At 49.6% G+C, this 20,427-nt stretch overlaps 1 protein-coding gene and 1 long non-coding RNA gene across 9 annotated transcripts in view; both read left to right on the forward strand.

The window, feature by feature from the left end:
* The window catches only part of NCAM1 (neural cell adhesion molecule 1), an 85,553-nt gene extending 71,359 nt beyond the window's left edge, over positions 1-14,194 (forward strand). For 6 of the 8 annotated variants that reach the window (XM_085081988.1, XM_085081982.1, XM_085081985.1 and 3 more), the window contains 6 exons: positions 710-834; positions 1,695-1,875; positions 10,212-10,419; positions 11,196-11,312; positions 12,219-12,968; positions 13,969-14,194. In XM_085081988.1, coding sequence (XP_084938114.1) covers positions 710-834; positions 1,695-1,875; positions 10,212-10,419; positions 11,196-11,312; positions 12,219-12,968; positions 13,969-14,092 — 1,505 coding nt within the window. In that variant the 3' untranslated portion in view covers positions 14,093-14,194. The remainder of the gene's footprint in view (positions 1-709; positions 835-1,694; positions 1,876-10,211; positions 10,420-11,195; positions 11,313-12,218; positions 12,969-13,968) is intronic. The other 2 variants (XM_085081984.1, XM_085081989.1) reach the window with 2 other exon arrangements.
* A 1,607-nt stretch (positions 14,195-15,801) lies between these two features.
* Positions 15,802-18,553, forward strand: LOC146427564 (uncharacterized). Its single transcript, XR_014856368.1, has 2 exons — positions 15,802-16,464; positions 16,498-18,553. It is a non-coding gene; the product is annotated as an uncharacterized LOC146427564 (long non-coding RNA).
* The last annotated feature ends 1,874 nt before the right edge of the window (positions 18,554-20,427 follow it).

Here is a 20,427-nt window from a genome sequence, read left to right on the forward strand (position 1 = left end):
TTTAGCAGAGGTGGAAGATGGGATTGAGGAACTTCCCATGGCATGGAGGGATTGAGGAGGAAAAGCAGATTGGGAGCTGTGCTTGCAGGGCTGGGGCTGTAAATCAGTGTCCCTGCAGGAGGAAGGGACATTTCCATCTTCTGCTGATGGCAAAGGGTGCAAGTTGGGAAATGAGAGTTTTTTTCTCCTGAAAATGCTGCTTGCAGAAAGGTGAAGAGGTCCAGGTCTCTCCAGTACCACCAGGCTGAGTGAGATGTGCTCTGGGCTTCTGTTCAGTTTTTTTCCCATCCCCATTTACGTGAATCTTTGCTCCAGCAAGCCTAAAACCTCTAAAACAAGATGGGAAGTGCAAACCTGGGTCTGTCTGAGAGGCACAGTGACCTTTGCAGTGACGCTCTGGAGCAGCCACAGAGCTCACCTCGATGTCTTCCAGGTGTTTCACAGAGGTTTTGTCACCAAACCAGCCAGGAAGTGCTCATTGCTGTGGGATGTTCTCAGAGGAGGGTGGAATCCTTTTCACTTTGACTCTCAGCACACACTAAAATGGAAATTAGTGTCACAAACACAAGAAACACTTGGGTGTGGAAATATTTACCCGAGACAAAAAGTGTCCTCTGTGCCTGGAGCACTGAGCTGAGGAGAATGAAGTATTTTCCCAGTTTTGATGAGTTTCCTTGATAATATATATATTTTTTCCCCCAAATTGCAGGGGAACCCAGTGCCCCCAAGCTGGAAGGTCACATAGGAGAGGATGGCAACTCCATCAAGGTGAATGTCATCAAGCAGGACGACGGTGGCTCCCCAATCAGGCACTACCTGATCAAGTACAAAGCTGTGAGTGTGGCACCCCCAGCTACTCGGGGGCTTGCAGGGCTGGGGATTGGGAGAGAAATCTTTGTCACTCAGGGGGTTTAAATGTGATATGAATTAAATATATGGAACTGCACTTCTGCAGAAGTTTCAGCTTTTGAAAAGAGTTTATTGATGGGGCAAAGAGGAGAGGAGGAGCTGAGGGGATTTATGTCAGGAAGCAGAATTGTGAGCAGGAGAGGCTGCTGTGGCACCTCTGAGCCTCCCAGAGCCCACAGCACGCTGGTGTCACTGAGTGTCACAGCAGCTGGGCTTGGGGAGCTCTGGAGGTCACCCAGAGGGACACAGGGACGCAGCCAGGTGGCTTTGGGGTGTCTGCAGAGAGGGAGCCTTTCCAGAGCTCTGCCACCCTGCAGGGGAGGAACTTGTGCCTCGTGCTGGGGTGGAATTGGCTGTGTTTTAGTTGGTGGGCACTGTGACACTGCTGGGTGTGGGGTGAGGGTGCTGCTGAGCCCATGGGGTGTCCCCTGAACCCGTGAGGTGTCTCCTGACCCCATAGAGTGTCTCCTGACTCTATGGGATGTCCCCTGAGCCCTTGGGGTGTCCCCTGAGCCCATGGAGTGATGGTGCTGCTGAACCCATGGGATGACCCCTGACTCTGTAGGATGTCCCCTGTGCCCTTGAGATGTCCCCTGCCCCTGTGGGGTGATGGTGCTGCTGACCCCATGAGGTGTCCCCTGACCCCATGAGGTGTCCCCTGACCCCATGAGGTGTCCCCTGACCCCATGAGGTGTCCCCTGACCCCATGAGGTGTCCCCTGATGCCCTGCCCTGTCCCCTGACCCCTGGCCTGTCCCCTGAGCCCTGCTCTGTCCCCTGCTGCAGAAGCACTCCTCAGAGTGGAAGCCAGAGATCCGGCTGCCGTCGGGCAGCGACCACGTGATGCTGAAGTCTCTGGACTGGAACGCAGACTACGAGGTGTACGTGATCGCCGAGAACCAGCAGGGCAAATCCAAACCTGCCCACTACGCCTTCCGCACCTCCGCCCAGCCCACCGCCATCCCAGGTACTGCTGCTCTGCCTGCCCCTCGACCTGCTGCCCATTAATGCCACCGAGCTGCCCCTAATGTGCCTCAGTAACCCTGACAGCTGGCTTGCTTCATCCCCTCGTGGCTGGTTGCCATCCAAAGCTGGGGGTTGTGGCTCTGCATAGCTGGTGGATATGCAGAGCGTTGTGGGGAGTGCTCCTGGCAAATCCCTGCCTTGCTGCTCCCAGGGGGTGTTGGCTCCTTGGGGCGGGGTGGGAAAAGCTTTCTGGGAGCAGAAAGTGGGATTTTTTAATTTTAAACCCGAAGAGACTCTTCAGCTCAGGTTTCCCACATCTCCCTTCCTGCTTGTTTGTCCATATCTGGAGGAATAAAGGTGTCAGGAGTTTGCTGGCAGGTGGAAAAGGAGGCAGATTTCCCAAATCTCCCTTCCTCCTTGTTTGTCCATCTTTGGGGGAATAAAAGAGTCAGGAGTTTGCTGGCAGGTGGAAAAGGAGGCAGTGAAAATCTCCTTCTGAGCCTTTTGCAGTTCAAACTATCAACTGACAGTAATTTCCAGTGTTGGGGAGGGCATTAGGAGAAATTACTCCAAAGCTTTAGGATGCTGCTGGAAGCTCCTAGGATAGACTCTCCTGTTCCAAAAGTGAGGGATAAGGACAATTATACAAAAACCAAACAGAACTATCAGCTGGGAAACTGGAATTGAGTTTGCTGCAATCTGGTGAAAGGACAGCTAGGATTTCTTTAGGATTTCTTTTCTCTATGTGGACATTTAAGAAAAGGAGGGGGTAACCCACACAAAGCAACCAAAACCTGAGGGTGGCATTGCTGGAGGAGCTGTAAATGAAATTAAAGTTGGGATGGTTAAAGACTGAGGGATGCTGAGCTGAGTCCTCCCTGCACAGCCAGGATTGGTGCTGCAAACCCAAATTAAAGGGAATGACTTGATTTCATTCTGTCTCTAAATTAACTCATGTTTTTTCTTGAAATTAGAGAGTTTCCTTCAGTGTTCCCCTTGCCCTGAGAATGCAGTCCTTGCTCTGCTCCCCCTGCACCATTCCCTGCTGAAGGAAACAGGCAATGCTCAAAAATCTCCCATTAGAAAATGTTGCTAAGCACAGAAATGAGTTCCTTTGGGCTGGAAAAGTGGGTCTGGCAGTGAGGAGAAGGGAAATGGAGCCCAGGAGAGACTGGGGCTGCTTGAACAGGGCAGAGCTTTGGGTGGAAGAACCCTGAGTAACTCCTTAGCAACTCTGTGATTCTCATTCTCAGCAGCTCTAAACCTTTCTCCCCCCTTGAGCCTTTTAAATCCAGTGGGGAACTCTCTAAAAACAGGGAAAACTCCAGTTTGTCATCACAGTGAAACCTCTCTGAAGTTCCCCCTTGCTTGGCTGGGTGTGAAGGAATCAGGATCTGAGGCTGCCACTCAAATATTGCATTGTAAAGCAGTTTTTGGGAGTGCAGGGTTGCCCCAGGGTCTGGAATTCAGCTTGGCCTCAGAAAGTGTTGTGATTCTTGGGCAGGGATGTGATTATTGCTGCATTTGTGACTCTTTCTCCAGGGATTTTTTAATTTTGTAAGATGTTCCCAGAGCCTTTGGTTCCCTGATCCCCAAGCTGGTAACAGAGGAGAATATTTCCAGGCACAGGTTGGGTTTTTCTCTGCTGTGCAGCCCCACGTTTTCTTGCCAAACTGCAGCAGGGAGGAGGCTCTGTGCATTCTTTTCCTTTCCTTTCCTTGTTGTTTTCGTGGCATTTCTGTGGTTTTTCTCTGGAGATGAGCTGTGCAGGAGTCAGAGGCAGAGCCTGCAGCCTGGCACTGCTGTTTGACAGCAACAACCAGGGATTCCCTGCAGGAAAATGGGGATTTCTGGAGCAGAGTCCTCTGTTCCCCTCACCTGGGCAGAGTGGCTGGCAGGATAAGGGTGTTATTTTCAGTAATAATAATAATAATAATGATTTTGGAGTAGCTGACAGGCAGCTGGGAGGCTGAATGGCAAAGGCAGAGTGTTGCTGAGACCTTGGTGCCTCTGCAGGATAATGTGGATGAATTACCCAAGCTTTGGGGAAAGGCTTGGACAGGCAGGTGGATTCTCTGCTGCACCAAAGCTTTTCTTTTTTTTTCCTTTTTCCCCTGTGCCAAGGCAGCGTTGTCCTCTCCAATCCCAAATCCCAAATCCCAAATCCCAGCCACCCTTTCCATGTGTTTCTCGCTGAGTCCCTTCTGTCCCATCATTTTAATCTCATTTGCTTGCTCATTCCCACCCCATTACCCCTATATCCCAATAAATATCCCAACAAATATCCCAATAAATATCCCAATATCCCATCCCATCCTCCCTGCCTTGGACTCTGCTCTGCAGCTTTGGGCTTTGCTGAGCTTCTGACCCTTTTGTGGTGAATGTGCTGCTCCTTGAACCCCTGAGCCGTTTTAATTTAGATTAAATAAACCTTGGATTCTTATGTTTTCTGTATTTATGACCTAATTTTTTTTATCTATTTTTTCTCTCTCTTTCTCTCTCTCTCTCTCTCTCTCTCTTTCTTTCTTTTTTTTTTTCTTCCTCCTCCTTTCTTCCCCTCCCCTCTCCCTTCTCCCCCTGACTCCTTTCCTATGTCTGTCATCCATGGTCACCTTGGATCTCACGGGGAACATCCACGCTTGCCACATGCACCAAATTTGTTTTTTAAAACCAACCATAATTCCCCCCTCCTGGGAACCATTGTCTGGCACCTGCAGCGACCTTGGGAAGTCCATCAACGTCGTCCTCCTTTGTCTCATTGCTTCTTTCTGCAGTGACTCTGCTTTTGCTCTGTTAGAAACTTAAAAAAACAAAACAAAAAACAAAACAAAAAAAAAAAAGAGTCAAATAAAGCAATATTTGCTTGGGAAGGCCTGGGTCCCACCAAGGTGTGGAAGGAGATAACTTTGCTTCAGAGGATCGTGTCAGTTCAGAGAGAAAAAAAAAAAACAAACAAAAAAAAGAAACAAACACAGAACACTTTAAAAGAAATGTTTAATTTGAAAGAGTCAGTATTTTGTAACAAGGAAAAAAGGTTTAAGCCAAGTTTTTTTCTCTTTAACATTTTTTTTTTCGTTACTTGTAATGAATTTGCCCTTTTAAATGGATGTAAAGAAAGCTTTTTCTTTTTTTTTTTTTTTTTGGTGTTGTTTGCTTGCTGTTTCCATCAAAGGAAGGTGCAATGTTGAAAGCCTTTAAGATCCTGCTTTTTATTGATTTCTCTGCACATCTGGTGCTGATCTTGTGCAAAAAGGAGGCCTCAGCACAACCCCAACCCCACAGACTGTAAAAAGAAAGAGAAGATTTGTCAGAAACCATCCTGCTGATTGCCCAGCTGTCTCTGGGGGTTTTTGCATGTGGATTCAAATGTCTGGAAGGTTTTCCTGCTGTGCTGCTCTGACTATAAACATCTGCTGGGAACCACACTGGGGGCATTGCTGGTTTTCCTTCTTTCCCTGCTGAGTCCTTGTCTCTCCCTCTGTGCAGATTCCTCCTGGAATCACTGGAATCATTCCACTGGAATCACCAATTCCCAGTGCTGGTCCAGCATTCCCAGGTTTTGCACTGCTGGGGGAGCACAGAGAGATCCCTTCCTTGCTGTTCTAACAGAAAAACTAGCTTGGGTCGAGTTCCCTGACCAGCAAAATCATTGTTACTGATCCTTAACAATATTCCTGGTTAACTGTGCATGGGATTCATCCACAGCTCCAAACTGCTGCAGCAGAGCCATCTGGGTCACCAAGTGCTGGGAAATTCACTGGATAAATCCCAGATGGTTGTTTTTTGTTTCTTGAAAAGAAAGGCACAGCATTCCACACCACAAAAATCACAACACAACAACCCAACAGCATCCCCAGTGAGTTGTTTTTGGGATAGGAGATCCATTGGGGTAGGAAATCCTTTGCGATAGGAGATCCTTTGGGATAGGAAATCCATTGGGATAGGAAATCCATTGGGATAGGAGATCCTTTGGGGTAGGAAATCCTTTGGGATAGGAGATCCTTTGGGATAGGAAGTCCTTTGGGATAGGAGATCCATCCCATCTGCTATTCCCCTAAAATCAGAGGTCTCTCCCTTGCTGAAGGTTCTGTTCAGAAGGTCCCAAACCCTCTCAGCTGGGTGGGTTTCCTCTTCCTGGCCAAGTTCTCCCAGGGAAGAGCAAACCTCAGCCCTCACTCGTGTCTGACTCTGCCTTTTGTGCTCTGCTGTGTTTGCTCAGACCTTGTTCTTTACGAGTTGTGAACTTTTCTGTCTGAATTGTCAGTGAAAACTTGCTGCAGGTGTCACACACAACAAGCCTGTGGAATTCTCTTCTTACAAAGGAAAAATCCCCTCATTTCCAGTGCTGTAGAGTGTAGACACTTGGCTGGTTAGAGCTTTGGAGTTGACTGAAGTGCAGCAAAATAATCCTCCTGCTAACAAAAGGTGTGGTTTCCCCTCTAACTGCATTAATTGAGTTCATTTGTAGATCTGCTATCAGCTTTTTGTGGGTTTCCCATTATATACCCTGCCCGAGGCTGAGATGTATCTCACCAAAACCACAGTGGTTAAAATTCTCTTTATAACTTTTTGTTTTGTGGAGATAGAGAGAGGGAGAGAGAGAGAGCAGCACGTGTGGAGGTTCTGTGCCAGGAGAGGCTTTAGGGCAGGGAGGATTCTCTGTGGCAGAATCCTGGCAAGCAGGTGAGACATCATTGATGGAGCTGAAATCAATCCCATCCTCAGCAGCAAACAGGAGCCCAGCCAGCATGGGATGGAAAATAACATAACTGGGGTTTTAACTGCTAATTTGGGTGGATTTGTAACACGCCAGGTAGCAGAGATCTGTCAGAGATCTGTCAGAGATCTGTCAGAGATCTGTCAGAGATCACACCTCGAGGTGTGGCAGTCCATGTTCGAGGTGCCAGGCCTTGATGTGAGTGAAATAAAATTGAAAAAAAGAGTTTTTAAGAGAAGGCAGCTCGGAGAGGAGGCAGAGGTTCCGGTGTGGAAGCAGGAGGTGTGAATCTCCAGCCCTGGGGTTTTCATGCCACTGGGATTTTTGCTCCCATGGGGGTGTGAGGAGCTGCAGAGCCTTGCAGGAGCTGCAGAGCCTTGCAGGAGCTGCAGAGCCTCGCAGGAGCTGCAGGTTTCCCAGTTTGTTGAGGTCTCTCAGAGGTGTTTGTCAGAGCATTGTTTGGCTGATTCCATGGCCAGGAAGCTCTGGGAATGTCCTGCTCCACCAGGGGAGCTGCAGGTTCTCATGGCTCTTGGTTCATGGCCAAGGTTCTGAAGGTTTTAGCTAAAAAGTTTTTAAAATTAGTAGTTCTGGCTCCTGGAGGTGCTTGGGCAGCTGGGGCAGGGCTCTGCTTTATCCAGAAAAGAGGATTTTGGTGTCACCCTCTGTGTTCAGCCTGGAGGAGAGAAGCTTTGGGGTGACCTGATTGTCCTTTGAGCTGAAGGAGCCAACAGGAAAGTTGGAGATTATTTATTTCCAAGGGTCTGGAGGGACAGGACAGGGGGGAATAGCTTCACACTGACAGAGGGTCAGATGGGATTTTGGGAAGGAATTCTTCCCTGTGAAGGTGGGGAGGGCTGGGATGGCATTCCCAGAGGAGCTGTGGCTGCCATGGATCCCTGGCAGTGTCCAAGGTGTTGGATGGGGTTTGGAGCAGCCTGGGACAGTGGGAGGTGTCCCTGCCATGGCAGGGGTGGCACTGGATGGGATTTAAAGTCCCTTCCACCCCAAACCATTCCACAATCCCATGACAGTCCCTTTTTCATCCCTAGTCAGAGGGAAACAGCAGAGCTTGAAGGAGCAGAGCCCTGAGGAATTTGGGGCACTTTTGGGAAATTCCCATTGCCTGTGAAACCTGAATTTCTGTCACTGGCAGGGCTGGGGACACTGGGAGAGAAAGGTCCTTTCCCCAGTGTGACCTGGGGAGTGTGGGAGGGAATCAGCTCTGGAAAACCTTGCTTAAAGGAGACTTAAACCTTCTCAAAGGGAATTTAAACCTTCTCAAAGGGAATTTAAACTTTGCTGAAAGGAAACTTCAATGTGTGCAAATCAAAGCATCCACCGAGAGCAAAGAGCTTTTCCTGGGTTTTGTTTCTGGATGCACGAAATGGGTTTTGATTTGTTCTCTTGGTTCTTCTTTCTTTTGCCAAACGCTGTAGGAGCTCTGAAATGCCTGGAGTCCCACCTGCTTCTCTCCATCCCTTTTTGTCTCTTTGTCTGCCTGTGCCTGAACATTCTCTAGCTGAGACCCTGCTAGGAAAACCCAGCTGAGCTCTCTCTGGCAGGGCAGTTTTTGTACAGAAACTGATGGGTGATGTTACTGTGCACTGTGAAATGAGGGGGATTAGAAAAGCCAGTCTTGCAGGAAGCTCATTTGCCATTGGAAAACATAATTTGTAATTAATAAATTCTTCACTTCTTTAGAATTGAAGGGCTCCAGAAGTTCTTTAATGGTTCTGTGTTTCCTTATTTAAGTGGTGGAAATGTTATTCCTCTTAGTGCTGAGGATGGCAAAAGGGGATTTGTGAAAGGGTTGGATCAGGTCAGAGATGTCCAACATCTATTTATTTCATTTATTCCACACACACAGCATGAACAGCTGCTGTTCCACAGCCCATTTATTTATACATTTCCTTTGTACACAGCATTGTTTTAGGCCCCAGCAAACCCTTTAGGGATGGCTAAATATTAGTTCCATTAAATACAACATAAATCCAGCTACAGCATGGAGGGAACGGCTCTTGAAAGTATTTGTAGATCAATTTAATTGAATCAGATGGGACAGGCTGGGAAAAGAGGAATCCATTATGATTCCTGCGTTTTATAGCAGCAGCAAAATTCCTTTACAAGGAGGAAGAAAGGCATCACCAAGTTCATGGGGTCGTGGAGGATTTTTATATTATTGCTAATCCCTGAAAGATTTGGGCTATCAGTTCATGCCATGAATTAGAATTTACAAAACCACAGCTAATGGAAAAGGCTTGAAAGGGAATAAAGGCTCCCTTGCCAGCCTAGAAACCCAAATTGCAGGCAATTACCTTGGCCCAGTTTCAGTGTGAGGTGTGAAATCCCAGAATGGCACAAAAGCAGGGCAGAGCTGTCCTGGCTGTCCTCACCTCCCTCCTCCTCCTCCCCGGGCAGGGAGCAGGGGCTGGAGGGCAGGGTGGTCCCTGCTCAGGGCTCTGCCTTGGTTTTTGGGGGGATTTGGGGCTCACAGGACACACTGGTGGCTCTGGGTAAAGCTGGGGGGAGAGGAGAGAAGAGCAGGGCTCTGGTGGGAATGGGATTTTCCAGGAGGTGTTTCTAGCACAGGGGAAAATTCCAGCTCTGGAGGCTCCCAGGAGCTCTGATCCTCTCATCCTGTCCAGGATGCTCTCCTTGGCTCACCTTTGCTTCCCAGGAAGGGGTGAGGATGGGGAGGGTGGCACAGGAGCAGGAACATGGTAATTATTGAATAATCCACCCGAGGACCCTGGACACATTAAAGAGGGAAAATCCATGCCCTCCTCACTGGCTGCAGCCATCAGGGGGTGATTAATTGGTGTCATTATGCAGGGGCTGGGCTGGGGGACAGCGTTGGGCTGACCAGGGACTGATTTGTGATCCCAGTGTCACTCAGAGTGGCTTTTTGGTACTTTTCCTGCTGGAACCTCCATTCCTTGCTCCATCTCGGGCTCACTAAATGAAACAGCACTTCTGTGCCTCAGGCTGAGGATGTCCTGCCGGCTGGTTTTAAACGAAATAAAAAATGCCTGGCAGAGGGTGTGGCTCTGGGGGAGCCCTGGGAAGGTCTTTACCTGCCAAAATCAACATCCATCGGGCTGAGGGGATACAGGAGCTTTGCTGGGGGTTCTGCAAAGGAAAGAGTCCCAGGGTTTGGGGTTCTGAGCACTGTGATAGTAAGAGGCTGGAGAGCCATGAGCACATTCTGGAGAGCTCCAGGGAAGGGTTGAATTCAGTTTTACCTCATCAGGGGATCATCAGCACTCAGCATCACCCAGGGAAAATCCTGCTGGAGAGTCTGGGCTTCACTTGCCCTGGTCCTTGGGCCAGGCTGGCCGTGCCAAGGCCACTCTGGACCTTCCCTTGGGGAGGAGGTGGAGGGAAGCAGGAGGCATTCTGCCCTTTGCTTCCCAGGCTTTATCCCACCAGGGATGGGAGAAGCCATTAGTCCATCTTTCCAGGGAGATTGTCTGTAGGACCAAACCCTGCTTATCACCCAGGGCTGCTGGAGGGAGAGTGGATTGTCTTTAAACAACCTAAGCACAGCCAGGTCTGAGCCCTACAGCCCAAAGGTCTAACCCACTGCCTTCTCTCCTTGTCTCCCTCGGTCTCTGAAGCCAGCACTAGCCCTACCTCGGGCCTGGGCACTGCTGCCATCATCGGCATCCTCGTGGTGGTGTTTGTGGCGCTGCTGGTGGCCGTGGATGTCACCTGCTACTTCCTGAACAAGTGCGGCCTGCTCATGTGCATCGCCGTCAACATGTGCGGCAAGGCCGGCCCGGGGGCCAAGGGCAAGGACATGGAGGAGGGCAAAGCCGCCTTCTCGTGAGTACTGTGCCCTCCCTGAGTGCCCACCATCCCTTCTGAGTGCCCACCAGCCCTCCCTCTCTGCCCACTGCCCCTTCTGAGTGCCCACCAGCCCTCCCTGAGTGCCCACTGCCCCTCCTGAGTGCCCACTGCCCTCCTGAGTGCCCACTGCCCCTCCTGAGTGCCCACTGCCCTCCCTGAGTGCCCACTGTCCTCCCTGAGTGCCCACTGCCCCTCCTGAGTGCCCACTGCCCTCTCTGAGTGCCCACTGCCCTCCCTGAGTGCCCACTATCCCCCCTGAGTGCCCACTGCCCTCCTGAGTGCCCACCAGCCCTCCCTGAGTGCCCATCACCCTCCTGAGTGCCCACTATCCCTCCTGAGTGCCCAGCTCATGGCACTGCTGCCTCGGGGAGCTGGGTGTCCCTCGTGGCTGTGGGGAAGGTGCTGGGACAGCTCTGGGTGTTTGTTTTGTGCTGCCAGGAGGTTGTTTGTGGAGTTGTTGCTCTGGTTTTTTATTCTTGTTCCTGTCGGTAGCCTTCAGATAGGTGACCCAGGTGTTGGATATCCCAGTGCTGGATGGACACCCCAGTGCTGGATGGACACTCCAGTGCTGGACACCCCAGTGCTGGATGGACACCCCAGTGCTGGCCATCACCCTGGCGTTGTGTGCCGGGCAGCAGTGGCAGCAGCAGTGCCCCCAAGTCGCTCAGCGCCGTGTCTGTCACTCACTGGCCGCTTGCAGGCTGTCTTTGCAGGAGGAATGCATCTCTCCCCATGCCGTTGCCTCGTTACAGGAAGGATGAGTCCAAGGAGCCCATCGTGGAGGTGCGGACGGAGGAGGAGAGAACCCCCAACCACGACGGGGGGAAGCACACGGAGCCCAACGAGACCACGCCGCTGACAGAGCCTGAGTATGTGGCCTTAGGCAGCCCCAGAGCAGTCACTGCATGCCCTCAGCTGCCCTCAGGAGCACAAGTTAGGGCAGGAAGAGAGGAAGAAAGGTAAAACCTGCCCATGCCCGTGAGGAAGTGCCTCTCAAGCATCAGTGACTCCTGTTCCCAGGAAAGGAAAGGGAAGGAAGCAGTGTTTCCTGAAACACTCAGCCAGTCTGTGCAGTGTGGAGACCCAGCACTGTCCAGGGCACTGCAGAGGATCCAGAGCAGAATCAGCTAGCACCAAACCTGTGCCACAGTGCTGGAGGAGAGCCTGAAGCCTTGGGGAGAGATATCCCCTGCATGTGGAGTCACAGCAGTGCTGAGCATCCTGAGAGAGCTGGGAGCTGAGCTGGGGCTGAGCCTGCAGGGATGTGTGTGTGGGGAAAGGAGTTGGGTTCTGGGGGTTTGCTGAGAGCTCTGCAGCCTTCAGACAAACCTGCAGCAGGACAGGACGAGGTGAGGGGCTGGATTGGGGTCCCACAGAGGGACTGTGCTGTGGTGGTGACAGGTGGCACAGGGGGGAGAGGAAAGCTGAGAGGAGAGATTTAGGTGAGGAGAGAAGAGTCTCTGCTGACAAGAGCTGACAGGACCCCCTTTGCCTCAGCCCAAGCTCCCACTCCACATGAACAAGCCATTCCTGCAGGTCACATCCTCTTGGCTATTTTTCTCCTCCTGATTATCCTCAGCCGCCCCAGCCTGGCTCCCTCTGCATGTCTGACCTCTGGCAGTCTCTGCTCTGAGTCCCTCTCCGTGTCCCCTGTGTGTGCTGTCCTCACTGTCCCTCTCTGCCCCCTGTCCCCACTGTCCTTCCAGACCTTCACTGTCTCTCTTTCTCTCTCTCTCTCTCTCTCCTCTCTCTCTTGTCCCCGTGTCCCCTCACAGGCACCCCGCCGACACCGCGGCCACCGTGGAGGACATGCTGCCTTCTGTCACCACGGGCACCACTAACTCTGACACTATCACTGAAACCTTTGCCACTGCCCAGAACAGCCCCACCAGCGAGACCACCACGCTGACCTCCAGCATTGCCCCTCCGGCCGCGGCCACTCCCGACGCCAACGCCGTCCCCAGCCAGGCCACCCCGGCCAAGGGCTCGGCCACCGCCGCCTCGGCGTCGTCACCACCCTCCTCCACCCCCAAAGTGGCCCCTCTTGTCGATCTCAGCGACACCCCCAGCTCCGCTCCGGCCACCAGTAATTTGTCCTCAAGTGTCCTGCCGGGGCAGGCCGTGCTCAGCCCCAGCACCAACGCGGCCGAGGTGACAGCCAAGCCGGCCGTCCCCAGCCCTGCCACCCTCAGCAGCCCTCCAGCTCCCTCGGAGGCCAAGCAGGAGGTGGCCAAGAGCCCCGAGAAGGAGGCTGTGCAGCCCAGCGCGGCGAAGAGCCCCGAGAGCCCCAAGAACCCGAGCGGCGTGAAGAGCGAGGCTGCCTCGGGCAGCGCCAACCCCTCGCACCACGAGGACTTTAAAATGGACGAAGGGACCTTCAAGCCACCAGACATTGACCTTGCCAAGGATGTTTTTGCAGCTCTTGGCACTGCCACTCCTCCTCCTGCTGCCGGCGGGGCTGGTGGGCAAGCGGCCGAGCCTGCTCCTCCCGCTGCAGACAGCTCTGCCCCCGCTGCCAACACCGAGTACGGCTGCTTTTCTCTCGTCTCGTGTGTCCCTCGTGCCCCGGTGCTCGTGCTGTGTCCTCTGTTGGGTGTTCTCCTGACTAATCTCGCTGTTTCCTTAGCCACTAACCCACCCGAGAGCCCCCAGGGCTTGGCTTGGGAGGTGTGCCAGGAGGGAGCAGGAATGGGCTGTGCCAGGGAGGCAGGGCGAGGAGAGCTGGGGGATCAGAAATCTGTGTCAGAAATGTGCTGTTCTTGAGGCTTTTGTGCAGTTTTGTCCGTGGTGGGTCATTCCTGGAAGGGAATATTGATGGGTTATTTCATGGAAGAGATCAGAGATAGTCCAGGTTGGTGTGAAGAGCTTTCCTCAGAGTGCTGAGGTCCTGCAGGTGGAGGAGCAAAACCACCCCAAATGCCATTTCCTGGCAGCTGCAGGACTCACTGCGGGTCAGGCTGGGCACAAAGCAGTGCCCTGGGCGAGGTGGCAGCCCTGGCAGCTCTGGCTTTGTCCCTGAGCTGGCAGGAGGCTGAGGTTTGGGGTTCCCAGCTGTGCTGCAGATGTTGGACTCTGCCTGGGCTGCCATTTGTCACCTCAGGGTTGTCACCTCCCTGCCACCTGCGGAAATGTGTGTGACAAGCTCCCTGTCTCCAGCATCCTGGGGAATTCCAGGAGCGGCTCCCTGTAGGAACACAAAAAATGGGATTTCTGAGCTGGCAGGCTGTGTGACCAGGGAGTTTGGCTGCTAAAGCCAAACCCTCCTGCAGCTCTCTGAGTCTTCCCTGCTGCTCCTTTTTGCACCCCTGCAGCTGAGCCCTGGGCGGGAAAAGCCAAAAAATTATAAATTCGGAGCTAAATGCACCAGAGTGGGCGAGCTGAGCTCAGTTTTCCTTTAAAAAAACCCCATTTTTCCTCTCCCAAATCCATTTATTTCCACAAAAACCCCTCTTTCCCCGTGGCTAGCTCAGCCCAAACCGCCTTTTTCCCCCCTCTAAACTTTGCAATGCTGTTTTCTCTCGGCAGGAAAATGGCAGCAGAGGAGAAAGGCGCCGTGCAGGACAGGAAGAGCCCCAAGAGCCCCGCGGCAGAGGTGAAGACGGTGCCCAACGAAGCCACACAAACAAACGAGAGCGAGAGCAAAGCATGATGGGCGGCAGAGGGGACGGCGGAGAAACTTCATTCACCCCAGCATTGAAATCACAACCCACACCCCCCATCTCATTCCTCTAGTGTCTGTTGCCTTTTTTTTTTTTTTTTTTTTAAAAAGAAAAACAAACAAAACAAAGAAACCGGAAAAATGCAGAAGTTGAGGGGGGGGAGGGAGGGAATGTGTCTTTTTTTTTTTCCTTTTCTTGGTTTTTTTTTTTTCTCTCTTCTCCTTTTGTATTTTTTTTTGTTTTTTGGTTTTGATTTTATGGTTTTTTTTTTTTTAAAAAAAGATTTCTAGAAAGGTTTCTATTCGTTGTGCACTTGCTTTTAAAAAAGTAAAACGTTAAAAAACAGGGTTAAACCCGTCACCACATCAGGGCTCAGCTGGCCCTGCGGATATTCAAAAACATCCAAAATTGCAATGCTGGTTGCAATGCGGTTGGGAAGCTCAAAATCAACTAGTCCTAGACGCAAAAAAAATATAAAAAAAAGACAAAAAAAATGAAAAAGAGACCCTGTTGTTTCCTTTGTTAGTATAGCAGAGATCACCACTGTGCTGCTTGGGCACAGCTGGTGCTTAAAGAACAAAGTCCACAATTTATTTTTATACTTTTCAGTCGAGTTTGAAATATGTAAAGCCTCATAAATAAGTTATAATTTCTGTTCACCTCGTATCTGGTCAGTATGCAAAGCGTCTCGAGCTCTTTGTGACTGAATCCTGCTCGCCACGTTAGACCTTTTTTTTGGGGGTTGATTCTTAGCTATTTTTTAGGAAGAATGCCAAAATTGCAGCTTCGGGGGATGTATTTCGATTTGCAGTATTCAGACTCTCCATTTCTTTTTTCAATTTTACATTCTTTTTTTTTTTTTGTTTTGTTTTGTTTTGTTTTGTTTGCCAACTTTGGTTCTTTCCAGTGTTTACAACTGACAGATATTTTTTTAACTTTCGTTGTGTTGAAATGGATGTGTAAAATAGCTGCCTTTTTTCTCTTTTTTTTTTCTTTTTTTTCTTTTTTTTGGTTTTTCAGTAAATCCAATCCTGTAGACACTAGGGTAGCAGCATGCTTGCTTTGCAAAGGGAGACATTTTTCAACCATGGATGTTTACAGTAGTCGTTTCCCCTTTTCTCTTTTCTTAATTATTGTTATTATTATTATTATTGTTATTATTATTATTATTATTTCTTACTGGAGTAAGAAGAAAAGCGATGCTGGGGTTTGGTTTGGGGTTTTTTTTTGGGGGGGTGGGGGGAATTCAAACCACTTGCCACCAATCCAGGGCTTTATCCAGCAATCCCCAAAATCCTGCTTGGGCTTTGGGAATTGCTGGAGGAAATCCTTCAGTGCTTAAATTTAGTTTGGAGTCCTTGCTGGACCTGGGCCTGACTGCATAGAGAAATATCATCTCTGCTTTTTTGGGATATTCTCCCCTTTCCTTTGTGGAATTCTCCTGGAGCTCTGAGGAGCACAGGCAGGTTGGGCAGTTTGGCTGCTCTGGGCTCAGGTGTTGGAGCAAATCAGTCCCTCTGATCATGGCAGAAAATCCCAATGGCAGAAAATACCTGTTTCAGAAAATTCCAATTGCAGAAAATCCCAATTGCAGAAAAGATCTGTTTCGGAAAATTCCAATTGCAGCAAATACCGATTGCAGAAAATCCCAATTGCAGAAAATATCAATTTCAGTAAATACCGATTTGAGTAAATCCCAATTTCAGTAAATACTAATTTCAACAAATCCCAGTTTCAGTAAATAGTAATTTCAGCAAATTCCAATTTCAGAAAATACCAATTTGAGTAAATCCCAATGTCAGAAAATACTAATTTCAGCAAATCCCAGTTTCAGAAAATTCCAATTTCAGCAAATTCCAATTTCAGAAAATCCCAATTGCAGTAAATACAGATTTGAGTAAATCCCAATGTCAGAAAATACTAATTTCAGTAAATACCAATTTCACAAAATTCCAATTTCAGTAAATACTAATTTCAGCAAATTTAAATTTCAGAAAATACTACTTTCAGTAAATACCAATTTCAGAAAATACCAATTGCAGAAAATCCCAATTTCAGAGAATACCAATTTGAGTAAATTCCTATTTCAGAAATTACCAATTTCAGCAAATTCCAATTGCAGTGAGCACTCATTTCAGCAAATTCCAGTTTCAGAAAATCCTAATTTCAGTAAATACTAGTTGCAGAAAGTACCACTTGCAGAAAATCCTAATTTCAGAGAATACCAATATGAGTAAATTCCAATTTCAACAAATTCCAGTTTCAGTAAATACCAATTTCATGACATTCCAATTTCAGAAAATACCAATTTCAGAAAATCCCAATTTCAGTAAATACCAATTTCAGAAAAATCCCAATTTCAGTAAATACCAATTCCACGAAATTCCCATTTCAGTAAATACTAATTTCACGAAATTCCAATTTCAGAAAATACCAATTTCAGTAAATACCGTTTCCTTTGATCCTGAAAAAAACCAAAATAAAAGCAAAGATATTTTTGCCAGATTCCAGCCCCTTCCTGCAGCTCCAGCCCCACCATCCCATGGATCCAACACCTGGAATCAGGAGCAGGAATTTGGAATTCAGTGCCAGGGATGTCCTGCAGGGCTGGGGAGGTCAGGCAGCACCTCTGTGCCATTATGGACTGGGGGAGCTGATTTAATGGGATTTCTCATCGGGAATCGTGGAGCAACACGGAGATCTGGGGGTGGGGGAGCTGATGGATGGATTTACCTTCAGGAATCATGGAGCAACACGGAGATTTGGGGGTGAAGAGGAGCTTTGAGCAGAAGGAAGGCAGAGGAGTGTAGGGAGAGACCAGCCCATTGTATAGAGATGTTCCTCCTGTTGAGGTTTGGGGTTTTATTTCTATTTTTTTTTTCCTTATAATTTTTTATTTTATTTTCCCTTTTATTTTCTTTTTTTTTTTTTTTTTGGTTTTAAATTCTACTTTAGATCTGCAAGCTTGTGCACTGTGGGTGCGTGACTATTTTAGTGTGAACCGTGTTTTTTGTCATAGTATTGAAATAATAATAATAAAAAAAAAAAAAGCTTCAACATAGTTTGGATGTGGAAGGTGTAGCGCTAGTTCAGATTTGAGAAAGAAAAGCTAAATATTCAGGAATTAAAATAAAATTAAAAAAAAAAAAATACAAGCGAATGAACAGAAAGAGAGCAACTTATAAAAAAAAGCCTTTAAATGAGAAAAGCAACCCGAGCTGAGTCTGGCGTTCCCAGGAGGATGAGGGGTGTGGAGGCTGAACGAATCCATGTGTTCCTTGGGAATATGCAGTCTGTTCCAGCGGCATCTCACATCTCCAGCTGTGCAAAACCAATGCTCTTGTCAGTCGCTAGCTGTGGGGTTTTCTCGCGTTTTCATTTTCTCCCCTCTCAGCTCCCGGGCTGCCCGGGGAGGGCGATGGAGGAGCAGGCAGGGCTTTGGGGTGACGAGCCCCAGTGCCAGCCTGCTGTCCCAGCCTGCTGTCACCGCAGTGTCCCCGGCAATCCGGGCTCACAGATCCATGGCTTTGCTCCCCAAAAATTGAACCCACCGAGCCCAGCCCAGCCTGGCTGCAGCGGGGAGCGCTGGGGCAGCAGTGTGCCTCTGTCGCTGAGCACACTTTGTCCCTTTTCGGGGCTGCTTTTGTCACCTGCGTGTCGCACCGCTGAGGTTTAACCCCTGCAAGCTCAGCAGCTGGTAGGAATCACCTAAAAATCCCCAAAACCTGCCCAGCAGGGAGCTGGGGGAGCTGTCCCACCTGCGTTGGCATTTTTGTCCCCAAAGGTGACAGCTCAGAGTGACAGTCTTGGGGTGGCACTGGCTGAGCTCTAAGGTCCTCCTCACCCCAAAACTGTGGTTTGGGATGGATGGAGAGAGGCAGGAGGGACAAACCAGCAGCTCCTGTGACAAACCTGCCAGGTTTCCATCAATCAGGTTTCTAACGGGGAATAATTCCATTTAATTCACAAATTCCCAGCCAGCTGCAGCCTCCCGGCTCTGCTCTGCCCGAGCTGGGGACACGGCGGTGGCACTGCTGTCCCTCCCGGGGCACGGCCGGCAGCAGGGGACATCCGTGCCATTCGTGCAGGTGACATCAGGTGACAATAGTGCGTCCCTTCGGCTTCCAGCGTGGAGTTTTCCGTTCACACTTTTCTATGGAGCCTTCAAACCCCACATTTTTCACCACTAGGCTGTTTTGATAGTTGTTCTCAGCCCCTCCATGGCCATCCTTTCCCCAGCATTCCCTACTTTTGGGGGCCTTCGAATCTTGTTAAAAAAAAAAAAAAAAACCAACGGAAAAAACAAAAAATCTTTTTACCGAGTGAAAACATCGACACTCCACCTTTATCCCCATTCTCACTGGTGTAAATACTGATACTAACTGAGGATTTTGACTTTGCATTCTGTCAGAATACTGTGTTCAAATAAAAATTACAAAAAAAAAAAAAAAGCCGATGCCTGCAGTCTGCCCTTCTTTAGTGTCACTAACAGCATTTAAAGTTTGTTTCTTCATCCCTCTATATTTATTTACTTATTTCCTGCGGAAAACAAACCCAAAAATGCAGTTTCATGCCTACTGTGGAGTTTTTTCCCCCAAGAAAAGGCACTTTTCTGTTGCCTGGCCGTGGAAAGTTTGAGTTTTGGCTTTACCAGGTGTCCTCTGCCCATCCCGAATTGATTAATGAGGGTTGAATGGAATTAATTTATTCAATCAATTCATTTAAAAGTCTTGATCTTTTATCTAAATTTCAGCTAAAAATCACCCAAACGCCCAACGTTAATTTTTTCAGTCTTGGGGTTATGGGGAGGCAGGGGAGGGAGGTTCCCTTAGCTTCACAAATGAGAGTTGATTTTCACCCAGGCATTTCCATTTAACTGAAAAACAGATTTTTAATCACTGCCCAACCACTAGAGAGAAAAAAACACCAACTGCGTTCAGGTGGGGAAACACCAATTTACCCAAATGCCTGGCTGGGGTTGCAGGGAAGGCTCTGGGGTTGCCTTTTCTGGGTTCAGGGTTCCCCAAATCCCCCGAGGATGATGCCAGGAGGATGAATCCTCTGCCCTGCCTTTGCCTGTTCCCTGCTGCACCACCCTGGAGGAGCTCAAGGTTCTTCCCTCTCCTCCCAGGGAAGTGAAAAAGGATTTTCCTGCCCCTGGAGTCAGGGTTGTGCCCACTGGCAAAACCACCGACAAATCCTTCACTGGATCTTTGTGTTTCCTCAGCCATTTCCCAGCCCTCAAAGCTTTTAATTTCAATTTAATGTTAATTTTCCCTCCTCTCCCTCTGTTAAGGCCGTGGCGCCTGGCTGGCAGTGTCACCCTGGCTGAGTGTGGCTCCTTTACCCCAGGCTGGGCTGAATTTGGGGTAAGTCTGAGCGGGGCTGGGGGGCTGGAGGGAGATGGATGGATGGATGGATGGATGGATGGACGGATGGATGGATGGAGATTTTTGTGCTGCTTCTTCCTCTCATCCCTTCTAGAAACTACACTTAGCTGGCCTTTTATCAGATATAACTACATGAATATCATGCTCCTGCTTCAGAGCATCATTTTAAGTGGTTTATTCAGTATTCAGAGACTAAAGGTGTTTCTTCCCTCTGCAAAGTTGCTGTTTTATTCCCCAGATTTTCTGGGGTTACAAATAAACCCCAAATTCCTGAGCACCCCAGCGCCCCAGCTATCACCACGCGGGTGGTTTTAATTGGGAAAAGCTTGATGGGAGTTAAAAACCACCTTGGGGCTGGAGCTGATGGCAGCGAGGGGAGGGTTTGGTGCTTCAGGGGACAAAAAGGGACATCCTGGCTGCCCGTGGAGCTCAGGGCACTCCGGATTTCATCTGCTCAGGTGGGATGGGGAAATGGAAACCGATGTGGCTGCGGGGTGAATTACAGGTGAGGGCTCTAATGTCACCCAGGGTGCCCTGTGTGTCCCCAGTGTGTCACTGCCGGGCTGAGGCTGTGCCGGGGATGGCAATCCGAGCGAAGCGCAGCTCCGCGGTGCTCTGGCTCCCTGCGGTGGCGAAAAGCTTCCATCGCCGCGGAATTATTCCCAATTTTAGAGCAAACAGCGCTGCCTCCCGCTGAGCGGGGAAAAGCCACTTAGGGGGATATCTTAAGGAAAAAATATCCGAGTCTGGGATAAAAATCGGGACAGGCTTGAGGTTGGACAGCAGGAGGAATTTTTCCGTGGAAAAGGTGATTAAACATCGGGATTGCTGCCCAGCGGGGTTCGCAGGCGGCCAGGGAAGGTCTGGACGCGGCGCTCAGGGCTGGTGACAAGGTGGGGATGTGTCCCCATGTGTCCCCGGGGGGCTCGGTGGCT

Source organism: Lichenostomus cassidix, chromosome 24 (genome assembly GCF_008360975.1).
Source record: "Lichenostomus cassidix isolate B80296 chromosome 24, HeHo_3.0, whole genome shotgun sequence".
NCBI lineage: Eukaryota > Metazoa > Chordata > Aves > Passeriformes > Meliphagidae > Lichenostomus > Lichenostomus cassidix.